This window comes from Emydura macquarii, unplaced genomic scaffold (assembly GCF_026122565.2).
Source record: "Emydura macquarii macquarii isolate MOO-44397 ecotype Brisbane River unplaced genomic scaffold, CSIRO-AGI_Emac_v2 contig_3128, whole genome shotgun sequence".
Taxonomy (NCBI): domain Eukaryota; kingdom Metazoa; phylum Chordata; order Testudines; family Chelidae; genus Emydura; species Emydura macquarii.
In genome coordinates, this window is record NW_027133265.1 from 826,594 (window position 1) to 850,938 (window position 24,345).

General features: G+C 43.6%; 2 protein-coding genes across 3 annotated transcripts in view; one reads left to right on the forward strand and one right to left on the reverse strand.

Moving 5' to 3' along the window:
• The window catches only part of SCFD2 (sec1 family domain containing 2), a 303,157-nt gene extending 291,912 nt beyond the window's left edge, over positions 1 to 11,245 (forward strand). The window contains exons 8-10 of one of the 2 annotated variants that reach the window (XM_067531266.1): positions 2,600 to 2,719; positions 4,623 to 4,763; positions 9,420 to 11,245. In XM_067531266.1, the coding sequence (XP_067387367.1) occupies positions 2,600 to 2,719; positions 4,623 to 4,763; positions 9,420 to 9,512 (354 nt within the window). In that variant the 3' untranslated portion in view covers positions 9,513 to 11,245. The remainder of the gene's footprint in view (positions 1 to 2,599; positions 2,720 to 4,622; positions 4,764 to 9,419) is intronic. The other variant, XM_067531267.1, reaches the window with a different exon arrangement.
• A 2,869-nt stretch (positions 11,246 to 14,114) lies between these two features.
• RASL11B (RAS like family 11 member B) lies at positions 14,115 to 18,291 on the reverse strand. Its single transcript, XM_067531270.1, has 4 exons — positions 18,007 to 18,291; positions 17,563 to 17,619; positions 16,640 to 16,716; positions 14,115 to 15,726 (listed from the first exon to the last, which is right to left on the reverse strand). Exons 1-4 carry the CDS (start codon positions 18,149 to 18,151, stop codon positions 15,259 to 15,261), a joined length of 747 nt encoding a protein of 248 aa, XP_067387371.1. The 5' UTR covers positions 18,152 to 18,291; the 3' UTR covers positions 14,115 to 15,258.
• Positions 18,292 to 24,345: the final 6,054 nt, after the last annotated feature.

Consider the following 24,345-nt stretch of genomic DNA (forward strand, 5'->3'; position numbering starts at 1 on the left):
TCCAATTTTAACTGGGCTTAGTTTGTAGAAGTATGACAGAATGTGTGTTGCTTTTTGTTACAGTTCATTTTTATTCTTCTTCCGTAGCACAGAGTTGAGTTGTGTTTAGCCACATGTAGCTAGCCTCTTCCAAAGGCAGAGCGTTGAGTGGTTGTATTATATCAAACGGAAAAATCTAGGCAGAAACCCACATTCTTAACACAGCCAAATATTTTGTACCCAAAGTATTGTCCTCCTCCAAAACACTTGTGCATAACATCATAAAATTACAGGTTCCAAAACCCTTTTCATTGCAACTTTAATTTAATTTAGAGCTTGCATGCCTAATAGTTGGTATTTTTTAATATGCATTTCTGGAATTTGTGGTTTGAACTTCAATTTTCTGAAAAAGAATACATTTTATATATGAACCACATGTTTGGATAGAGGCTTATTTTGACTGAAGGAAATGATTTGTCAAATATTTTTTCTTTTTTTTACACCCATGAAAGGTTGCATTAGGTAACCTTACAATAACTTTCCAGTTTAATATGTGCATGTTTACAATGAGTTTCTTAGTCACTTGATAAAGTTATTAAGGAGAGACATTTGGAGGTGAATATCTAAAGTTTAAATTCTTCAAATATAACTTTGATCACTACCTATGTGATGTGTGGCAATTAGAATAACACTAGGAAGTGGGAAGCATCCATGTAAAGTTTATTTGCAACTAGCTTTCGGACTGACATCTTAAAGCAAGTAGTTCTTATACTACTTAGGAGTACCCTAGCACAAACGCTTTGACCATCATTCATGTTTAACATCTTTGTGAATGGTTTGTTCCTCAGCATTGTGACAGTTGCCCAAGCAATTCACTGTATACTCTTTGTAATACTCCAGTACCTGAGCTAGTTTTCTAATCGTATCTGATCTATTTTTTACCTGACTATTTAGACCTTACTTGAACTCCTCACAGTATTTGTAATAAAAATGGATTTTGTATCTTAATTAGGATAACAATGCATTTTATGCAGCCATTGTTCTGCATTGGGAAATTAGATAAAGCCGGAAACGGAAAGCCTGTATAGAGAAAAAAATGAGTTACATTGACTTAATGGTGGTTTGTGGATTTAATTGGAAAGGAACAACCTGAGGGTACGCATGATTATGCAATAACCATACTTCTCCCTGCTGCCACAGAATAAAGATGAATGAGGGAAGGCTAGGAGAGCAAACATCATCCACACACAGTGTGAAGGCACTAATTACATAATTACCTGTATGTAGATGATTTGCATTAATTTCAAACTCCTGAAGAGCCCAAGAGCTCTGCACCTGGGAGCAGCCCTTGACCGAGACCACTGCCTCATCAAAGGCAATTTACTTGGAGAGCTTGGAACCCTGCTGCCTGTTTCAAAGGGAAAAGCCACAAAGGGAACGTCCTCTTCCGAAGACTGCCAGTCAGATCCAGGACGGAAATCATGAACTGGACTGCTGGCCAAGAAACTGCCCAAAGACTAAATATAGGACAGCCACCATACAGAACAGAGGAGGAGCTGTAATCCAGGGAGCTGGAGCCACCAGGTTCAAAGAGGGATGCTGTGAGTGGGGAAAGGAAATGGAACCATGTGCTACCAAAACATAGATTGCGACTTCCACTTTATAGAATGCATGTTGGGAAAAACAGTAACAAAAAAAAAAAATTAAACTGTTCTTAGTCCTCAGAGCCAAACGTTTTGAGTGTCATGCGTGAGGAGGGGATGTGGTGTTATAACAAGAGTAATTGTGATCGTTCCACTGCATCATGTGCAAAGGATCTGCCTAGTCTGACCCAGGACGATATCAGTGGAAGTGTCCTATCAAAACATAACTCTAGAAAACAGCAAAATAAGCAAGATAATTGAACCAGTAAAATTTGTTAAAGAGGACACGGCTAATTACTTTTGGTCTTGCATTTAGGTTCCTTAAAAATAAGTACAGTTTTACAACAACTAAAATGAAGATAAGTATTTGTGTTATTTAATTTATTTATTTTTAAATGAAAACAGTATTTTTTGTTTGGGCTTAAACATTCCCATACAGTGGTTGCAACATTGTTCTACTGGACTCTGCAGGAGAGTATCAACATGAGGCTGTCTAGAAACTGATTTTAAATAAAAGTAGACCTGACTAATCTATTTATATTGGATAAATTGCAAAGAGTAATTAATCTAAATGATGCAAAGCACATTAGACATTTGTAATTCAGATTTCACAATATAAGATAATAGGTGTAAACACATTAGATCCATTGAAAATCATTGGCCTGATTTTCGGATCTGCTGAGTCCATGCAACTCCCTTTGACCTCAGTAGGACCTGTGAATACACCACACCTGAATATCATTCCAGTGATTTAAATTTAACCTGACAGCATCCCTTTAATTTTCTATCCAACTTCCATAGAAACCAGTATTTTAAAAATTAATTTCCGGGTTTCCTCTTAATCCTTCAATACTCTATCTTGACCAGTCATAATAGTCAGTGCAACATGCTGTTGATAGTGCGATTTTGCAGTGAAGGGCACTTGTGTTTCAGAATAAATTGAAACCATATGAATAATGATTTTTGTTGTTTTATAGGTGAGTCGTCCCCACCCTCGTGATCATCCTCTCCTGATCTTCTATATGGTTGGTGGAGTGACGGTCTCTGAGGTCAGAATGGTGAGGGACCTAATATCAGCACACAAACCCAGTATCCAGGTATGTTAAGGACTGTGATTTCTATCTGAGCAAGGACAAAAGAAGAGTAACAAACAAAATGTTGTTTATAGTGCTGAATACTACTGCCATGGTACTGAACAGACACCGTGACATCATAATAAGGATAATAATGGTGACAGGTCTCTGTTGTGAAACATCTGCAGGCAAGCAACTTTCAGATGCAGTTATTTAAAGTTTGTTGTATGCACTAGGCTCAATGAGGCCCAGATCATTCCAAAGGAACTTCAGTAAAGCTTCAGAATTTGCACATGCAATTTTCTGTGAATAAGCATTTGCTTGGAAATCTGCACACACACATTGAACTGCAAGCATTGATCCCACAAAGCGAAGCCATAAATGATTGTTCTTTCCAAAATGTTCAGTTTTCCTCAGTCAGAACGAAAATGGCTGGGATTAAAGGCCTCAGAGGCGGAAAGGGATGGTGTTAGAGGCCTATGTGTCAATGTCACAGGGTGATACTAACTCTTTAAGAGGGAAAAGGCCAGTGCACCTGTGACTGCTCAGCTGTCTCCTAACTGGGCTTAAAAGATGGTGCCTGGGACCTATGGGAAAGAGACCTAGTGAGGCAGAGTTGCCTGAGAGAGAGAGAGAAGATCAGGTGAGAGCTGCCTGAGGAGGAAAGGAGAGTCCCTGACAGCGGCAGCAGCGAGCTGCTACAAAGAGCCCCAAGGTAGAGCAAAAGGTTGATGATGAGAACTGCCCAAAGCTGGGGACCCCCAATGAGTTAGAGGAGAACTTGTACAGATGCTTCTAGGAAGAAGAGAAGAACCAGCCTGATTAGGAGCAGATAAACCCAAAAGAAGAGTGTTGATCCTGGAGGGCGGATCTCAGAACCAGGGGCAGGATCATAGGTAGAGTCTGGCAGAGTGGAACACTGTGTGAGAAGCCCTCTTACAGCAGGCCTGACTGGAAAGCTGCAGGAAGCTGAGCCCAGAACAAAGATTTGGTCCTGGAGGGACATGCCCTGGGCTGGGGCAGGACTCTCAGGCAGAGAGGCCTGGCTGAATGGAACACTGAGCTGAGTTCTGTTGTGGGAAACCTGACTGGGTGCTTCAGAAGAAAACTTGTGGTAGAGAAGTGGGTCTAGAAACTCTTGGATAGAAGGCCTGGAGAAGGGGGTGTCCTGTAATGGGCTAAAGGGACTGGGACAGAGTGGTTAATGATTCTCAGGTGGCTGACCTGGAATGGTGACCCTTGACTGCAGTTGAAGAGCTGCTGTATTGTAACATTGTTTTACACTGGAGTTTTGAGAAGAACTGTCTTTACTAGGAGGCATCTGCGGACTATAACACTTTATATTACTAAAAGGGTTTGAATTTGCTGCTAAGAGAGACAATGTGCCTTTGTCTAGGTGCATTTTAAGAGGAAACTGAGGCAGAAACACGCCATTGTATGATCTGCCGTAGGCAGGGCCAACTTCTCACCGTCAGGTTTGAGTTACTACGACTCCCTGCAGCAACAAGATTGAATCCTTGTGGGGCTAACTTAGCCTTTCATCCTTCTGTACCGAATAAATGGTTTCTTTACTCTTTACTGAGTGAGAGTTGGGATGAGACCTTAAAAACCAAGATCCTAGCTGCTTTGTATGGGCATCAGATCCCAGGGCATTTGCTGTAAGAGTTTGCTCCAGCCTCCTAGGTTAAAATCCCTCTCCTCCCTACTGCAGTTCAGTGTTCTGCGGTCAAGCTGACAACCTGGTTCCCATCCTGGCCCTCGGAGTAAAAGATATGCCTTGCTCCAAGAGTTTGCAACTGAATAAACAAGACAGACAAAGTCTATAAACAACCACATAGGCAACCTGTCAAATATTAGTTGCATTCCCTCCAGATTTATTTCTCCAAACCAACCTCCTCCCCTGCCCCATCTCCTCTCTTCTGTCCAGATGCTCCTGGCACCAAGGTGCCATTCATTCATCCCGCACACCCTCCAAAAGAACTCTGGCTTCTGTCAGTTAAGGGGAAGAGGAAATTGTGGGAAAGCGTCTGAAGGCCTGCTGTTCCTGGGCACACTGTCTGCCTCTGAGGTAGCTCCTGGTGGTGGGGTTTCCTGGGAAGGGAGATAAAAAAGTCCCTGACTGGTCCCTGCCGCTTTCATTCTCTGGCAGCAGCTCCTGGCTGCACTCATTGTCATCCCAGTGGAGTTGGGGACGGGGGTCATTTCTGGCAGGTCTAAGATATTAATAATTGTGAATTTGGAGGAAGGTGTATGGGAACAGCTGGATTTCTCCTGGATGGAGCAGGTACAGATATTGATCCTTAAAGCTGCAAGAGGGATTCCGAGAAACCAATCCATAACCAGCTGTCAGTCTTGTTCCAAGGGCTGGATGTAAAGTCTCTTATTTTAATTCCTGCAGAATACAGTTCTGACTAATGAAAAGTTTTTAGCAAAGTGGAGCCAACCAAGGCAGAGCAGCCCCTGGCTTGAGAGCATGTTTTCCTCGCTTTAACAGCATCTTTGAGTTATTATAAGATTAAATGCCCTTTCCAAGAACACTTTTTCATCTGATAACATGTTTCTCTCCAATTAGCTTCTCACTTATCTCCTGAACACATTGAACCAAATTCTTTGCTATCTAGAACAGGGACTGAATTGTGACATACTGATGGACAACTTAATCCAGACTCTAAATATATTAATATAGCTTGAAAGATAAGTATAGAGTTAATGAGGGAGATGGTGTAAAACTATGCAAGGATGCTTTTGGCTAACTTTCTAAAAGGGATTGAGTTTTGACAGTGGTGACATGGAATTTGGTGTTGCTTTGCTTTGGTTGACCCTGGTGGGAGGTCACCCTTTGAGGCAGATTCCCAAAGAATTTAGAGTTGATGCAGCTTTTATTGCCACTTGCCTTTGTATGAAATTGTTACATTAGGAGCTAAAGGGCTTTAGGGGAAAGTCCTGAGGGGAAAAAAGGAAGAAAAGAAATGGTTGTTTGAGTCTCACATATAAAAGTGTCTGAGTTAGTTGGATTTACCTGGATTTCTACAGTTCAGCTGTGAATATGTGCCACCTGTTTGGGATTACTCTCTTTTCAAAGAGCCAGGCATTCATCTACCGCAAGCCAGTGTTTAACAGAGCTGTTTTTGTGATGTTCATGCGATCAGTTTCAGACATCAGGGCAGGATGAAAACATAGGCCTCGCTGTTCCACTCCACTTACACAAAACACTGACATTTGTATCAATTATTGGTGCTTCTTTTAAATTGGAGTTGAACTGTGGATGTGAAAGTAAAGAATTTTATAAAACAACAACAGAAAACCTTTCAGCAGATCAGTTTTCCCACTGATTGCTCCAGCAGTTGTTTGGAGTTTAGGCAAATGAAAATTAAGTCTGGAGATTGGAAACATATGTTTTTAGCCACATGAACAAATACATATTTTAGTGTACATAAGGGGACATTTGGTTCATCTCTTCTCATTGTGAGACACAAAACAGAATTGTGTGTTTCAGGCATCGTTTCTTTTAGGATGGAGCTGAATAGCTCTACCTACCTCTTCCTTGCAGATACCACCCCATAGTTGTAATGAATCAATATTTATAGAAGCATCTAAATTGAGAAGAGGCAGAAACAACTGAACTAACAAGAAAGGAGGAGAATAACTTTTAAAAAAATAATTAAAAAACTAAAGAGGAGGAAAGAGGAAGAAGTGGATGTTTTAACCCCCCCTTGTGCCACGTCAGGTGTTTGAACACATACCAATATATTCATGCATGCATGCACACAAGCTCCAGAGATCTCATCTACAGCCGATAATGGTGGCACGTGACAGCGCTGCATCTTGTTTACTGTATTCCAACTCTACTGATGGAACAGTGACACAGATGAGAACAAAAATATAAAGGCATGCCCAGTTTATTCATATTCAGTTTAAGTGATTTACTTTTACTGGTCCAGATTATTTCTGCAAGGTCTCAAAAGTGCCTTACATGAAATGCTGTAAAACAGTATGGTTATTTATGAAGTAAAGTTATCATCACCCCTGGCAACCATGTGGGTGTCACTGATTTGTGTTCTTTAGCAGCTCTGAAATATTAGGTGAAATCCAGGCCCCACTGAAGTCAATGGAAGTTTTGCCCAGGTAATTTCACCCAGTGTACTGTGTTTTCACCAGTTTTGCTGCTTGCATTGTATTGTCTGAGCAGTGTAGTCCGAAACTTCACAGTTTCTGCATTCAGCCTCCTCGTGTCTCCTTGCAAGCCAGGTATCTGGGGTATCCAAGATTACCAACTACCATCGCATGGGGTGTTTTCATTGTGGGATGATTAATTTGCCAAATAATTGGCTTCTGTTTCACAGTTCTCTTCATTTTTTACACAGACCTTTTCCTACCCTTCTCTTTGTTTACTGTGCGCTTCTCATTACAGTGCAGTGGATCATGGAATGACCCTCTGGCCACTTTATGGTGGCTGTCATGAGGAAATGTATCCCTCAGTGAAGGTGTCACAGACAAGGACACAAATATAAGCTGGGGGAGGATCTGCAAAGGAAATTTATCTCCTAAAGAGACTTGCCTGGACATTTATTTTATAGTGAGTTGTACAAAAGATTGGATCATCTGCTCTCCATAGAAACAGAGGACCGCATGCTGTCCTCCATCCGCATCTGAAACCCCTATTGGTATCAGTGTGCATGGATGGAAGGCATTAAGATGTCGTCTTACTTCAGAATAAGTTACAATCATCACTCTCGTTTGTGCAGACTCATTGTATCAATTGCACATCTACCCTGCTAATTTAGTGATAATACTATCAAGATGAAATTGCTTTTTTCTGTGAGTGCTGGTTGTTGTTTGGCCTGTTGATTCATGTATAAAAAACATAAGTAATACATCACTTCATATTCCTAGAATTAAGCTGAGTACATAGGAAGATCAGTGCACACACTGTACTGTGCTCTGATTCCTCCACAATATAAATAGGAAAGTGGCAGCCTTTGGCACCTGCAAATTACAGAGATGGTGTTAAGCAGTGGGAAATTAGAAGAAATAATCAGTGTCGGTTTGCTCTAGTTTGTATGGGAGAGCACAGGAGGTTCTTAGCACAAAAGAAAGTGTAGTAATTTAACGCCGGATTCTTTTCCTTATTTAAAGAGAAGATGAAAAGAAAAGAAAGTGTGGGAAGCTTAAGTGTAGTACTACTGAGATCTGGGGTCTTTGATATTTAGTATCTTTTTTTTAAATCACCTGAAATGTTTGAATATTCATATAACATATTTATGCTTGATGCTTTTTACCTCAGATGTAGAGTGTGCACAATTTGATCAATTACTAAAAGAACATAGGTACATACACAGTGTTGTTGGCATTTAAATTACAGTTGCCATAATTGATGTTTCCTCATTTTGGATTTTTCTGAATTATAAACCTTTAATCTTACATTGAGAAAGCGAGTTCATTTTTACAAGAGTCTAGTACAACCCTCCTCTCCAGTTCGTCCTGTTTGTAATCTTTGGGCCTGATCTTACAAACACTGATTAGAGTAGTGCTTATCATACTAAGTAGCCCCATTGGCTCTAATGGTAGTAAGCCCTACACTCCATTAGATCTGCAAGATTGGGAACTTAGTAAAATCTAGCTAGAGACCTGCATGCCCACTGTCATTTGGGGAAGAAAAAACATACACAAATATATATTGTGTACAAAAATCAATTTGTGATGCTGTGCTGCTAAAAGGATGAAAAGAAAAGGATGGCCAGAAAACAACAATTCTGCTTTGTGAAAAAAATTTAGGTTTTGAAGTTTTTGTTCCAAATGCTGGATGTGGGCACTGTTCCATCTTATGTAAAAAATTAAATATTGATTGGGCCAGAGAGAGAGAGGCTGACTCTAAAGCTTGGTGGTTAGGTCACTTGTCTGGGATTTGGGAGGACCCAGGTTGAAATCCTTACTCTGAATCAGACAGAATACAAGCTTCCAATTGGCTTTCCTCCACCTCTGGCTCTGACCAAAAATTCCTTCCTGCACTTGAGAAACCTTCCCAATGAATACTGTGTCAGAACCAACAAGTTTCCACCAAACACTTTTGGTTATCAATGGAAAAAGAATGGTTTTGACCAGTTCTAATAGTGGGTGATGCTGCCTTTCATTAAGGACCTATTTTCTCCTTATGAAAAGAGTAATAAAGATAATCCAAACTGTGTCCTTGGTTGAACCGCGATCCTGCTGGTTGGAATACCATGCTGCTTATTTCAAATGGCAAGTTTTTGAATGTTGACTGTATTTCATTGACTAGCCACAGCAGGCAGCCAATGCTCTCTGTAATTTCCACCTCAGCCTAAACAAAGAAGAAACAGCTGCGATTTGGAGTCACTTGTTGACAAAAATTAGTGCGGTGGCAGGGGAAACTGCTGGTTGATCAACTCATATTTCACAAGTAAACACAATGGGAGTCATAACAATCACTGTGCTACCCTGGTAGGGTGTGGGTAGAATGAGTCAAACTACAATGCATTAGGAGTGGGACAATAAATGCTGTTATGCTCTCAATAAAGATGGGTTCAGCTATAATTATTAGCTGAGCAGGTGATAGCATTGGACAAGCTGTATTGCCACCTCACAGTGAGCATAAGACACTGATAACTCCTCTGTTGTTCTGTAAGTGAAGGTATATGTTTAGAGATCTTGTTCTGATTGCAAACAAGATTAGTCCCCTAATTGTATTTTTTATTTCTGTCTTCAGGTAATTGTGCTCTCCTCAACACTCCTGACGCCACTTAACATTCTTGAGTTGTTATTTGCAACAGACCATCTACAACCAGACATAGGCATCTGAAGACTGCAGATCTGCTGGGAAGATAAGTGATTAGCCTTCACTGGAAATACCACCCTCTGGCCTGTCATCTTTTCCAATATGCTTCCAAAAATCAAATGCTCTAAAAACTAATTGTGACTGTAATTGAAAACTGAATCAAGTGATTTGATAGCTGGCTGCAAGGGGACTTGAATGGATTGAAAAATCATTGATTTGTTCAGTAATGTCAAGCTAACACTCAGCTCCTCCCTGCTGAATGATATTGCACTGCTATGCTAAATCCCCTGTGTGCTAACATGGGCCCTCCCACTGCATCGCACAGAGGAGAATGATGGCTGCCTGTCATAGTTCCCCAGAAAAGGGGCTAATTGTGGAACAGGTGCAAAGAGCCAGAATCTTCCACCTTACTCTCATTGAGTAGTACTTTCCACTGTGAGTAGTCCCACTGATTTCAGTGGGATTCCTTGTAATGTAAAGTGGGAGTAACAGTAGCAGTATCTAGCCCCAGCCTGTTTAGTTTCCCTGCAAAACCTGTGTGCCTTATTTAGTGTTTAACTCCTTCTGCGCAGTCTGATCCTAACCCCAGGGAGATGCCATGAAATGAACTGGATTGTCAGCAGTAGAATAGCTATAAGCCCACTGACGGCTTTACTGCTGATAGGGTAGAGGCAGAGGAAAGCATGGATGGAGAATCTCACCATAATCAAGCTGGTGAGCCATGTACTGGCTCTCCTGCAGATCCCTGGATTCTTCTTTTGTTTGCCCCAGTCATAGACCCATAAGAAAAAGTCACTTTCTTTGATGACATTCTCCTCTGCATGATTTCACACTGGAGAACATGTGGACTGAGATGATTAGATGTTTCACTTTATTAATCCTAGAAGAATGCTGTTCTCAGCACATCAAATAAATAACATATCCCCATTTGCAAAAAAAATTAAGATTCCAAAAGTAGAACAATCTTTTAAAGTTGTATTTCTGAATAATATGTGTAGGAAGAGCTTTTGATTTTAATGTATGATTATGCAACAGCCTTTAACAAGGCAAACTGTCTAAGTTATGTAACTTTTTTTTTTTAATTTTGCTTTAATCTTTGGAGAAGAAAAACATAATTGGTTACAGTTGGAATCCTTATTCAGCACTGAGCTTTATAAAAATGCAGCATAAAACAGTGGAGCCACAAAGATGCAGTGTATTTTTCCACTTGGTTCATGCCAGGGATGCTAAAACTACATTCTATACTGGGAGATTAGGGCACATTTTTAGGTCCTCTTTCTATATAGAGTGAAGTTCTCCTATTTTAGCATTCTTTATTATGCCCAGAGACTAGGTTAAATAGAAACTAGTTCTTTAACCTTTGATCACTAGCTAGTTTAAGTTCTGTTAAATGTAACCTTTTTCTGAAGTCTTAATTTTGTTTTAATGGTGCACTTCCGTCGCCAGAAAGGAACAAAAGCCTGATTATAACAGTTAGACTGAAGCATGGGCAAAGTTGCCTTTATGGAAACAGATTTAGATGATGAATATAATACAATGTTACATTCCACTGTATTTGATGGGAAAGTAACATATCAAACAAAACACATATGTAATGCTAAAAGCTTATGAAGTCTTTTTGACTGAGCAACTTAGAGAAATGACAGCAAACAGCCATTCTCTGTTGTTACGTTTCTTCTTCTTCTGCACGGTTTACCTTATAAGAATATAGATGTTTTGGAAATTACTTAAGAATAAAGCAAAGATTACAAAATCTACTCATCTTCCTGGTTTTTTCCTACACACCTACCCCTCACCTTTATTAGATGCATTCTATTGCTCTTCCCCCACTTCCCACCCAACACACACAAAGGCAACATAACCAAAAAGGGGCACTCAGAGTCACGTGCCCACTCTGCGTGGCCAGCATTTCCTCCACATCCTATGGCCCTTCCCCGAGTCTTTCAACAGCCCCAAGAGATTCTAGGCTCCTCCACAGAAAGCCATCCACCCCTCAGGGAAGTGGTCACCAACAGAAGTGACACAGGGGGGGCATGCAGGTCATGTTTCCTCCCACTCCCCGGGTTGCTGCTTGACTTGTACTGAGCATACTCACACTCATCTGCTAAAGCCACTGCCCTCACTCTGCCTCCTCCCCACCCCTCACTATTGGCGGGCACAGGTTGTCTTGGGTCACCAGTCCTAAGATGCTATTGCAGTCGTGGCGGTTCCTTCCTCTCATCCTTAGCTCTCAGGCCCCTGACATGGTAATTTGAGGACATGATGCATGAGTTATTTTACTGTAGAGCAAACCAGCCAGGGTTGGGGCTTAGGTAGGCTTTGGTGTTGGAGGTTCCCACAGCTCCTGTGATTCCACCAGTCCCTATACAGGGGTGGTGCCTAATTTTCTATACCCACCTTTCAGGGGTCCTTCCTAGCCAGTTTGCCATGGCAAAATGCAACAGCGGGCTAGAGCATTACACTGCAGCAGCAGGGAGAGCAGTCAGGCAGCCAGGGGCTGAAAGGTGACAAAGGTGATTGGCTGCTGTTCAAGGCCAAACGGGCCTGTAGGGATGATTTTGGAAAGGAGGATGGTGGCTGTGCCCCCTCCTTTGGGGGCGGGAGGCGGGGGGGATGAGTATGATTTTTGTTGTATTTCTGAGGGAGGGTGTGGTAGCGAGAGCTATGGCTGGGAACCGGGTCCTGCGTGGAGCCTGCTGTGAACTGGCAGGAGGCTCTATGGCTAGTATGCAGATTTTTTGCAGAAACAAGATATCCAGGTGTCTGTTGCTCATCTCTTGGTGGAAACTTTTCCTTCCCCCCCTCCCCTTCGCCCCCGCTGCCCTCCTTACGCAACAGGATTCAAGGGCCTTCAAGTTCCCTCCAGTCATCTACCAGCAGGCGCAGCTCAAAGATACCTCTGCTTCATCAGGCAAACCTCATCTCCAAGGTGAGGGACACTGTCATTCTCCACTGCAGCAGAGGATTGAATGTTGCACGTGGCTGTGTAGGCTGATGGCCAAAGAAGTGGGTAGGTCAAACGATAGTATAAGAGACCAACTGTTTTTGGAATGCTTCCCTATATTAGTTGTTGTAGAGAAACGAGTGTGGGGGTGGAGAGAGCGGCTTTGCGGCTCAGAGAGAGCAGTGGTCTGGATAACCAATGGGTTGATAATGCATAGTGTTGAACAGCCCCTCATCATTTTTCCATACCATAATCCCCTTTTGCCATACCAGCACCACTCCAATTTAGCAGCATGGCAAAGGCAGGGCACTCGCAACCCCCGACACCGGCCCTCGTTTTGGCTTGCAAGAGGTACTTTGTCCCGTCTGACATGGGTATTAGTCACTTGGGTGAGAATGATTTAGTTGACACATCTGCATTAAAACAACTAGTGAAGCTCAAATGAGACTAGATTAGGTTGCAGTCTGTGAGCCTTCTGGCCAGGCTGGTATATTTGCACATTACCGCAGCAGGTGTGGTGAGGAAGCAACTCCCCTATTGCAGTTGATGGGTGGAAGATGATATAGTTTAGCTTGGCATTAGGTGGGGATGCCATAGGTCGGGGGTGGGGAGGGGAGAGGGATTGGGAGCTTAGTGACTGCCAGTAATTGGCCTTTCACATATTGACTACAGCACTTTCCATCTGCTTGGGTTGGAAGGTTGGCTGCAAGCAAACACTGTCCAGGTGACAGCCAAGCAATGACTAGTAGCATCCTCGGGCAGGATAGTCTTCTTTCAGGTGACATTTTGTAATCAACTGGAAATGAATTTGGGGCAAGTGGTTACTGTCCTTTTCTTGGGTGAAAAGGAAGGTGTCGTCTCAGGACACTGAAACCTAGTGCTAGAGGCTATTGGGGGTTGGCCTGGGACAACTGTAACCCATTTTAAGAAGGCCAAATATTTCCGGGTCTATTGTCTAAGCCAGCTGGCTGGGTCTATGTGGTAGTCTGTGGTTAGGAGATCAGCCACAGCCACATTTTTTCTCAAGAATTAGTGTTTCCCCATTATTATTGTGTGAAAAAGTTGGGCTCTAGGTGCTATTTGCTCCAATCAGTATGTCTCTGCAATCTAGTTTTCTATGTGAATGGAAGAAAGTCAAGAGGTTTGTGCCAATCTACTTTAATACAGAGATCAAGTTCACTTTAATTCTTCCGTGCATCATCTTTATTGCTAAGCAAATTGCAGTGCAGGTAATACTTAGTTTCTAAGAGACAGGTTGAAAGTAGTAGTGTTTAGCTCACGAATAAGTTTATATCTAAGTAACATCAAACCTCACCCCCCACTGGTCCGTTATTAGGATTTTATGTCAGAACAGGGGGGAATGGAGCTGAACCCTAGATTGAAAGGCCTTGATTTTTGTCTGCATAATTGCATCAAGGGACATTATATATGGTACATAAAAGGTTCTGAGTACTTCCCCCAGTACCTAAGGTTCCTGTGCCCATAAGACTTGAATATATAAAAACATGGAAAGAAGGAGGATTTAATTCATATTTCTGCCTATTGATTTTAAAGAGTAGTTAGTATATAACATACAGGCAATTGTGAGAAAAATAAATACTTATAAAGCAATGCTTTGTCCCCAGAGTTCATTGCTTGTTTTCAATTCTGTTTTTAAAACAAAAATGCTACATGAGAAAATATGCAGTTCAAAAAAATTTTTAATGCTGAAACAGACTGCCGGAGTGAAAAGTCTGCTCCACATAAGGAGTTATTGTACATAAAATAAATAAGTTACAGTTCAAGCAAAAGCACAAGTGGCTTTTTAAAGTGCATTTGTTTAAGGCCTTTAGCCTATATTCTCCAACCTCATTGGCTCAATGTAAAAATGCATACGTCTGCTATGTGTGCTTAAAGGTGAATATCCCATTTAACTTGGAGAGAAATGGCTCAGCTAAGAAAGATCCAACCAGCTTCACTGCCTAAAGCCATCATACAATGCTGAATTGACAAAGTGAGTTGTTTCCATGCCTACTACACACAATGGGGCTGGAGGGAAATGGAAAAGGTTTTGCACCGTGCAGTTACCAAGAACCATCATGCCATCACAGGGCTCGTATCTGAAAAGCTGCAGTAGTGTAACAGATGAGCATATTTTAAAATTAATCTAGACTATTTTTCAGACAGTAAAAAAAACAAGTTACTGGTAATGGTAAAATACACTTAGTCCTTGTGCACAATATTTCTGTGTACAAAACTTCTGGTCAAACCATCAGTAATAATGTATGAGTAAAAATAGTGTAGCATTGTTTACAGTCATGAGACCCAGTCACAGCCACTCATTTTATACTGATTTTTCAAAACAAGCTCATTTGTACTTCAGAATACATGGTACACAAATGCTGTCCTTCATCCAATACCAAAAACAAGCATACAACTGTAAGACTCAAATAGTTATTTCCAATAAAAGTAAGCTGCAGTTCAGGGTTTTTGGGGTTTTTTTTGGTCACTAAACTTAAGTGATGTTAAGTGATGTGGTTGTACATCAAACCAACTGTGTCCCATCCTAGGAAAGCAAGACGGATGTTTTGTGGGTTGCTTTCAATTACTAGAAGTTTGGTTTTAAAATGAAGGTAGATGTTCTATCACTCACTTGCTAGAACCACTTAAGGAGCCTCACTGATGGTTCCACCTTTAAGCAATCGTTTATTTCTACAGTAGTTCAAAAGAACTTCTGAACCACCTTTCATACCGCCTTGGACTCCATAATGCCAGTGTTTTGACGTTCCAAAGTTGGAACTTTGTAACAACAGGTTGAGAAGACAAAACCCCCACTTAGCTTTGCTTTCAGACAGAAGTGACAGTCCTCACTTTAGCAGACAAAGCTTGCTTAAACCTTCTCTTCAGATCCTGCATGTTTGGTGACTTTGGCCTTGGGATAAGAGAGGTTCTTCTCTTCTCAGGGGTGCTAGTTATTTGTTGTTTACTAACTTCTTTACACAGGACATGGAAGGCATTGAAAACATCATTGTAGTTCTCACTGACAGACACTTCATAAAAAGTACAACCCAGCATGTTTGCCAATTGAAGTCCATGCTGTGGCTCCACCTCTTTAATATGTACAAGATCGGCTTTGTTTGCTACAACAACAACAGGGACTCTGTTTCCGGGATGTAACTGTCGAACTTGCTGGTGAAGGTGACTAAGTAGTTCATAGCTCTTATAATCTGTGATGGAGAAGACAATCACAACAGCATCTGCCCATCGAATACATCGGTTCAACTGTTCATTACAGTCTGGACTGTGTTCATGAATCTGAGAAAGAGGAATTGTTTTAAATTAGATAGTTATGACAGAAAAAAATAATCTTTCATTTAAAGCCTGTAATGCTAAATGCATTTTATATTATGATAGATTTGTATTTCATGCTGTAAATAAAGCTAATATATATATATATTTTTGCACCTTTGTAACATATGTTGATCCAGCTGCAGAAATCTGGAATAAATAACACTGGAGTTTGCCACACTCCAGTGAAAAATTGACCTGAGTAGTTCTGCATGCAGAGAAAAGCTTTGTAGTTCCACAGAATGGGAAATTAACTGGCTAGACAGTAAGTCTGGGGAAGCAAAGATATGAGCTGGAAGCATTTAAACCTGGAGAGCTGCCCAGTTCAAAAAGGCAAAATCCAGTATTACTCCGTCTACACATTCAAACTTTCCATAATACAAGATTGTCATAACAAATCTTACTGAATGCAGCCACAATACTGTGGTGTTTAATTTTTATTGTGCACATTTGTGAAACTTTAAAGTTTATTAGGCTGTAGTAATGAAATTTTTCCTTCCAAGTTTTTTCCAATGCATTTCTTGTTGGCACAAAAATAAAATGTTCCTTCTTCATAGCCTGTGTTCCTAACACATTAGAATGTAAATCTGTATTGGATAAATCAGCCTTCCCATACAAGACTGCTTGTGTCTCCAAGAGTACAAAAGATTAATTGAAATAGTAGGTTGTTGTCTTTTACTGTCAATGCACTATATACATGTAGTACATCAAGCTTTGACTGTTTATAAACCAGGTTACCAGTTCTGCTATTCAAAACACTTGATACTAAAAGGGATAGTAAAACATTTTCTAGAAATATTGATAGTTGAACAGCTCATCTGGCAAAAGAAGATATAAAGATTAAAGTTTATTTTAAGAGATGCATTAATGTCTAGCTCACCTGAACCCCTGGTGTATCTTGCACTTGAATAGCAAGCATCTCTCCATCGATTTGGATCTGTCTACTATAAAGGTTACCTAACAATAACAACAACATTTTGTTACAAATATAGTCACAGCTATAAGAACAGACACAAAAATTGCCTGGGGGAGGAGGGAATAAACGGCTGCACTTAAAAGCACAGGACTAAGAAGCATTTTATCGCTAGCCACACCACTGATATGTTCACTGTAAGCAACTGCAGTAAGCGACTGACAGCTTTAACAGAATGACAGAGGGAAGGTTGTAGTGGTTTTGTGATGTTATCAGAACCCGTAGGAGTTAGTTTTGCATTGACTTGCTTGCACATTTTCAGTTCTTTAATTTTATAAAAGACTTGGGACTGATTACACCTTCCAAGAGAACAGGACAATTTTAATTAGCAGCAAAAACCAACCAAATTTATTACAAGAAATCAGTTTTCTTGACAATTAGGGGTTCTGCACTGGAACAAATATTTTCTCTTTCGGTTGGATGAATTTCAAGTCTATGTGGGCTCCAGATTTTGAAGTGATATGTCTCTACCACAATGTCTCGGAGGTATTTGTTGCCTTAGTTCTATAGCAGGAGGAATAGAAGTTCATAGTCTGCTTTTAGCCAGGGTTCAGCAAACTACAGTGCAAGAATAGTTTTTGCTTTCCTAATAAAATGGTGAATGTCCCCTGGATGCTACAGTTAGCCAGGCAGATCTTTGGTGTTTATTGGGGGAAAGGTTTTAGATTTTCACTCTTCAAAGCACAAATTACATTTGCTAAATGGAATCTATGTCCTGACGACTTCGGCTGAAATTGCAAGGGGCTATTAAGCTGTATCCGTGCACCACCGCGCAGCATGATCGCCGCTGTGCCCTAGAAACAAGCCGCCCGGACATGCTGGCTCCTTACCTGCGTTTCGCTCATAGTCTCCGATGAAGCGTTTTGTGAGGAATCTCACCACCAGGGCTGCAATTGACCAAAGAAAAAGCCGGTTAAAAAAAAACAAACCCCAAACCTCTCCTCCTGGGATGTCTGCACAGAGGACCCTCCCGCAGCTCAGATGCTCCCCAGAGGCTGGGAGGGAGGGTCGCAGGAGAGGGTCAGTTTCAAGCGGGTACCCTAGTGGAGGTGGGGGGATGAGAGGTGAGTGGGGCACGCGAGGCAGCTGCTTCGCAGCTCGCCCGGCCCCCGGGCTGCGCCTGGCAGCAGAGAGCCCGGCGCCCTGCCTCTCGCCACGCTGAGCTGCCCCAGGCGATCGCCCATCCCCGCGAAGCCGGCCCGGCCGTGCCGCGCTGCTCCCCTCGTGGCGGGCCGGCCGATCCCACCAGCCGGGGCTAAGCGGGCAACACTCACCGGTTTTGCCCACGCCGCTGGCTCCCACCACCGCGATCTTGATGAGGCGGGGGCGGCCGGAGGCGCCCCCGCTGCAGCCGTCTCCGCTGGCGCTGCCGGCCTGGGGGTACTCGGCGATGGTGCACATGCTCTGGACGAGGCGCATCGCAGCTGCCCCGGGAGCGGAGCGGCAGCTGCGCGCGGGGAGGCGGGGGTCCGCTGGAGGCAGGGCGGAGGGGAGGGGGCGCAGCGGCAGGGTCCTGGGTGCGTCCGCGCTTAGCGATGCCGCCTGGCGCCTCCGGAGCCTCTCTGCGCTGACTGCGGAGCAGCCCCGGAGGGGAGCCGCTCGGCTCTTCTCTCGCCCCGCCTACAAACCCCGCCCCTCCCCCTCCAGCGGCCACTCACAGCTCCCGGGAGCAGCCCGGCCCCCCCCGGCGCCGCCCGCCGCCACTGCCAGGCCGGCAGCCGAGCTCCGCGCCGTCCGCTCCGAGCAGCTGCTGCCTGGCGCCCGCTCCAGCCGGCCGGCGTGCGCGCCGGGGCGCTGACGGGCTCCTCAGCGCTGAGTAACGCCGGCGGGCGGCCAAGGGGGCGCAGGAGCTGGGCTCGGGTGACTGTGGGCGCGGATCTTGCTGCAGCACACCTGGGCAGACGCTGGGGAGGAAGTAAGGCGACAACACGCGCCTGGCCTGGGCTGGTCCCACTGTCGGGTTGCTACGTTACGGTTAGGTTCCGCTTAAGTCAAGGTAAAGGAGTAAACCAAGGAGGGGGCCAAAACGCCAGCCCGCTCCACGCCTGACATATTAAACCCACCGTACCTGGCTGAATAGTGCCGAGCATGGAGCCCGGCACAGTTTCAAAGTCCCCGTCCTAGAACTGACGCTGGCATTTGCCCTTGACCCGTTTAGTCCAGGAACGGGATATGCTTTAGCAGACGGGATACACCCCCCCCCCCCAACACACACACACAGAGCAGGGTAACCTTCCCCCACCTCTGATCCGTAAAGACTGTCTTAGTGCCCGCTGAAAAGAATGTATCGTTACTGTAACTCAGCATATGCTTGTTAGCCAGATACATGTATAATAAAACATCACCAGAGCTTGCAAAGGAAGGGTGTTAACTGGCCTGCAGTCAGCTACTCTGATAGAGACAGAGGCTTGTCATTTATTATTTGTATTAGGCTAGCACCGAGAATCCCTATCAGCTAGGCACTGGACAGTCATCAAACAGCTGGGCATCAGCAGAGGCAGAGCCAGAACTGATTTTTTTTTGGCGGGGGCCTGTGGTTGACACCGGGGCACAAGCCTTGTGTCACAAGCAAACCAGAGGCTGACAAAAACTTGGGATGAATTGCTTAAACATCTGATTGGGTGGGCCTGCTTTCAAAGCGGGTGGGTCATGGCCCACCCGTAGCTACACCACTGATCATGAGAACATAAAAAAACGGCTGTACTGGGACAGACCAATGGTCCAGCTAGCGCAGTAGCCTGTCTTCCAACAGTGGCTAATGCCAGGTGCTACAGAGGGAACGAACAGAACAAGTAATCACCAAGTGATCCATCCTGTTCCTCCATGCCCAGCTTCTGACAAAGGCTAAGGCCAGATCAGAGCATGGTTGTGCATCCCTGCCCATCCTGACTACTAGTCATTGCTGGCCCTGTCCTCTCTGACCTCATCTACTTCTTTTCTGAAGCCTGGTCCTTGCAAATAATTAAAATATTAAGGCAAACCCATTTCTAAAGGGGCTCTTCATCTGGAATGGCATGACATACTGACACAGTATAGGCTCCAAATCAGACATTTTTTGCATGGATTTTGAGATCTTCTCAAGTTCTGTGTTCTAGCTGAGTACGTGTCTTGTCCAATACAAGTATCCCAGGCCACCCCACTGTGAATGCACAGTATTAATTTAGTGCTGATGACTCATTACCAATCTCAGTCCTGGCAACCAAAGTCATTTCTTCACCCACTGACCAACTAGCAGGTGACAAGCAGCAATAGCCCAGCCTCAGCAGCCTCACGGTGAAGTCAATCCACTTCACCATAACTGGAGGAAGTATTTCTACACCTACTGGGAAGCCAGGGATGGGCAGGCTTGCACCCGCCCACAGCTAATTGCCCTTCCCCCGGCTAGGGGAGGACCTACCAGACACAGAGCTCAAGCAAGTCTTAGGGACAGCTAATGAAAAAACAGGAATGGGAGTGAGGGTTACAGGATCAAACATATGGAAGCAGATGAGGACACTGAACAGAGAACCCCAGATAGCGTCCACTGCTCCTCAAAGCTGTCTAGAGAACAGTGGAAGTGGCCCAGAGGAACTCTGCCCAGATGCGTGATTGGCAGGAGAAGTGGAAATAGGCTCTGCAATTGCAGACCACTTCCGTGTCCAGCATACCTGTTCCTGGTATGATGAATGGCCAGTGCCAGGCGGAGGTTGATGAAGGTCTCACAACTTCATGGGGCCATGGATAGGGTGTGTGTAAATCAGGCAGTGTGGGGAAAAGTGCAGCCAGAACCTACGGAGAAGATTCTGGAGGAACCAGAAAAGGAGCTGCTCAAAATAGATGTGCACCAGAGGCTCCTTCATGCTGCAGACGGGGCAAGTGTTGGGGTGGGTGCAACGTGAACCGTGTCAGGTACATGCACCATGAAGGAACCGCCAACTAATATCCCCAGTGGGACCAGGGTGGAATACAGACTGGAGGAAGTACCTCTACAGGTCAGAGGGCAGTTCTGTCTCATGTCAGGTCAATCCTTGGCCTTTTTGCTGAGATTACCAACACATGTGACTTTGTGACACAGGCCATCAGGCCACTGGCAACTGGACTCAGGCTATATAAACAATGTATTTCACATAGGGCAGAAAAAGCCAGCAAAGCGCAGTTTTTCTGAGACATTTTTAGTACGTCATTGGCGGTTGCTGTATGAAATACTGAACTAGTTCTAGTGTCAGTCAGTAGCTCGGTGTTCTTTACAATATGTTTCTGCAGGAGGTTCATGATAAGAAGGCAACTCCCACAAAATAACTATAATTGTGGACTAGGGGCCAGTTGGGAGGTAAGGGCTCGAGGGCTGATGAAGGATTGACTAGAGGGAGGAAAGAAAAAAAAAATGAAGAAGGAGGATAAATGGGAGATAAGGTTTAAAGAGCTGGGGCTGTGTCCAAGCTGCACTTTGCACAGTTCAGGAGGCAGGGGTTGGAAAAGTGGCTTTAAACACCTCCTCTTCTGGTTGGTCTGCCTAGCCCTGAGGCTGATCACTGGTGTAAAAGTCATCTCAGGAATCCTCTACTTGATGCTCAATTGCTCATGGTCCCAGCAGGCCATTGGGTCAGCTCTGTGTCAATGGAATGTAGAGAGACCCTGTGCGCCTCCCTACAGCAGGCAAATGGAAGGCACAGAAGCTGGTACAGAGGGCCTTGCTACTGGAAGATTGACACACTGAATAAATGATATATAAAACTGCACTCAGTTACCAGAGTGTCACCGCCCCATAGATCATCAAAGCAACAGTCAGGAGGCACCTTCACCCTACTGCTCCAATTTTCATTTAGAGAACTAGCTTTGAGACCCCACCACCACCACTTATTTGTCTATATCCAGCTCCTTGCAGTTCTGTTCGCTAATGACCACATACATTTCCCTATGTTTTCTTGGTCTTCACCTTCTTGCCAGCTTCTTTTGCAGTTCCCCACAATAGCTTCTGCAGCACCCCACTGGCATCAAGTGATCACATGGTTTGGAGAGTAACAACAGGCTCTGGGATGGCCTAGCTCTTCAGCACCAAACTCGCGTTCCTACATGGCACTTAACCTCATGGTCACACCCCCTTCACCCCAGAAACGTACACTTTCTCCTCCTTAGGGGCTGAGCCAGCTCCCACCGAAGTCAACAGGTCAGCTTTGCTTTGCTGCCTTTTTGCAAATTCCGACTCCATAAATTCCCCTTACACATGTGGTTAAGTACAATCCTCCATATTCTCTCTCTCTCTCTCTCTCTCACACACACACACACACACACACACACACACACACACACCCTGTGTTGAAAATCCTGGCCCCACAGACTTCAACTGGCACAAAAGCCACCCCTTTTGGGGGGGCGAGGAGGAATTAAGCATTATATTGCTACTATCTCATGCATTTTACAGGATTCTGTATCATCTCAGAAGAGGGATCCATCTGGTACTGTATCATCTCAGAAGAGAGATCTGGACATCAGCATGGCCAGCTAACTTGAGACCAACACTATATGCAGTTGTGGTTTTAAAAAAAGAGCAAATAGAATGTTAGTGTGCATTAGGAATGGGATGGAGAATAATACAGAGAATAGTATAATACCATTATATAAACCAAAGGGTTACCGCATCTAGAACAAGGTGTGCAGTACTGGGGCACCTTTTCAAAAAGGATATTGCAGACTGAGAAGTGTGCTGGACCTCTCATAAGTGAAAGTGAAGACACTTCCCCAACCCCCCCCAAGAGACTGGGCTTGTTTATCTTTAGGAAGGGATGGGACCAGAGGTCCTGGGGTGCAACACCCCAGCTTGAAGTAGTTTCCAACATCTACAGGGTTTACAGTTTTGTTCTCTGGATTTCCGCACACCCCACTACAAAAATTGTTCCAGTGCCACTGGCTGTGACGAAAGTATATAAAATAATGCTTGGTCTAGAGAAGGCAGATCAGGCGCTGCTATTCTCCCTGCCTCAAGGGGACATTCAATGAAGCTGAAAGGTAGAAAATTCAAACCTGGTGAAAGGAACTACTCTTTCACAGAACCTGCTGCAACTGTGGAACGCCTTGCTCCAGAAAGTCAATGAGGCTGAAAGGCAGATTCAAGAGAGATTAGACATTTATATGGATAACAAGAATGCCACTTTTACAATAGTTAATGCTAATATGAATTTTGGAAGAGATATGAACACTCATGCTTCAAGATTTAAACCAGTCTCTAAGTATCATGGAGGCAGATTATCCCACCTATTAACCAGTCTAATGTGAGGTTTCTTTCACCTTCCTCTACAGCATCTGATTCTGGCCACTCTCAGAGCCAGGACGCTGGACTAGAGGGACCCTGGGTCTACTCTAGTGTGGCAACTCCTATGAACTCTTCCCAGTGTAGGGGCTTTTAATACACTTCTTTTGTGCAGTTGTTCAGAGAGAAACAGTTCATGCACAAGTCTCTAAAGCTTCATAAAGATAATTTATTGGCAGTACAGACAATGAGGCAGAGTTTAATTTTATAACAGATTCTGTCTTCTCTTTTGCTTAATGTGTGTGACATGTAACATCCAACATACGTCTTTAAAAGAAACAAGCTGTGTGGACACAGCGTTCAGCCACACAGACAATGTGTGTTCCTTCCTGGTCAGTGTTTACTTTCCAAAGCCTCCTTGAGACCATGTGTACTGTTATGTACAAGTAACTACAATCAGAAGGGCCAGTGCCTCAGCGTACCCATGTTCCAAGCACTTATGTAAGTCAGTGTGGATCAACCACTAGGGAAGGCTGTTAAACCATGGAGACTATTTTAACTGTGCTTCTGGCGCCGAGATGCAGCACTCGTCAACAGACCAAAAGAGGGAGAGAACTGAAATTTTAAGAGAAATTAAATAAACAAACAACTTTTCTTTGTACTGGGAAAGATCATCTGGGCGACAAAGCGCAAAGCTTATTGAGTGAGATACGATCTTCATTCCAAGACAGAGGGAGGCAGGAGGAAAGAAACATACATATACATACCCTCACACATCCACATATCCTACTTGGTTTCTATAGCAGCATAATAGCAGACATGCTCTTTCCACAAGTAAGACTGACTAATGTTCTGCGATTATATTAGTCTGCATTTTAATCAGATTTTATCTTCTCTTAAGCTTTTGTGTCCCATCCTCCTGCCCCTTTCCTTTTCCTCTTTATGTAACGTAAATTCTGGGCCAAGAAGTGAAAAGGAAGGTTTTTTCTTCCCCTCCAGAACAGTCCATGTGCCTTTCTTATTTTATTGCACAGTTTGTGTCTTCTAAAGTACAAGTAATTCACAGAACATGTGAACTTGATTGTTTGAGAAAAAAGTTGATGACAGACTCTTCTAAATAAACCCAGGCTCTAACCTTCATCCAAAACTTGCAATAAGCAGGATTTTTCTCAGAAAAAAGTACATTCATTTTAAAAATGCCATGGGCGTCTACATGAAACTCTCTATAAGACAGCATTACTAAACCATCCCCCTGCCTGTTTTCATTTCGTTTGGTGTCAAGTAGACTAGGCTCCTTTAAAAATTCAGGGGCCTAGTCTACTTCAAAAAGGTTTATGCATATAACTATAAAGGTAGCTATATTGGCAAACCCTCCTACTGTGGATAG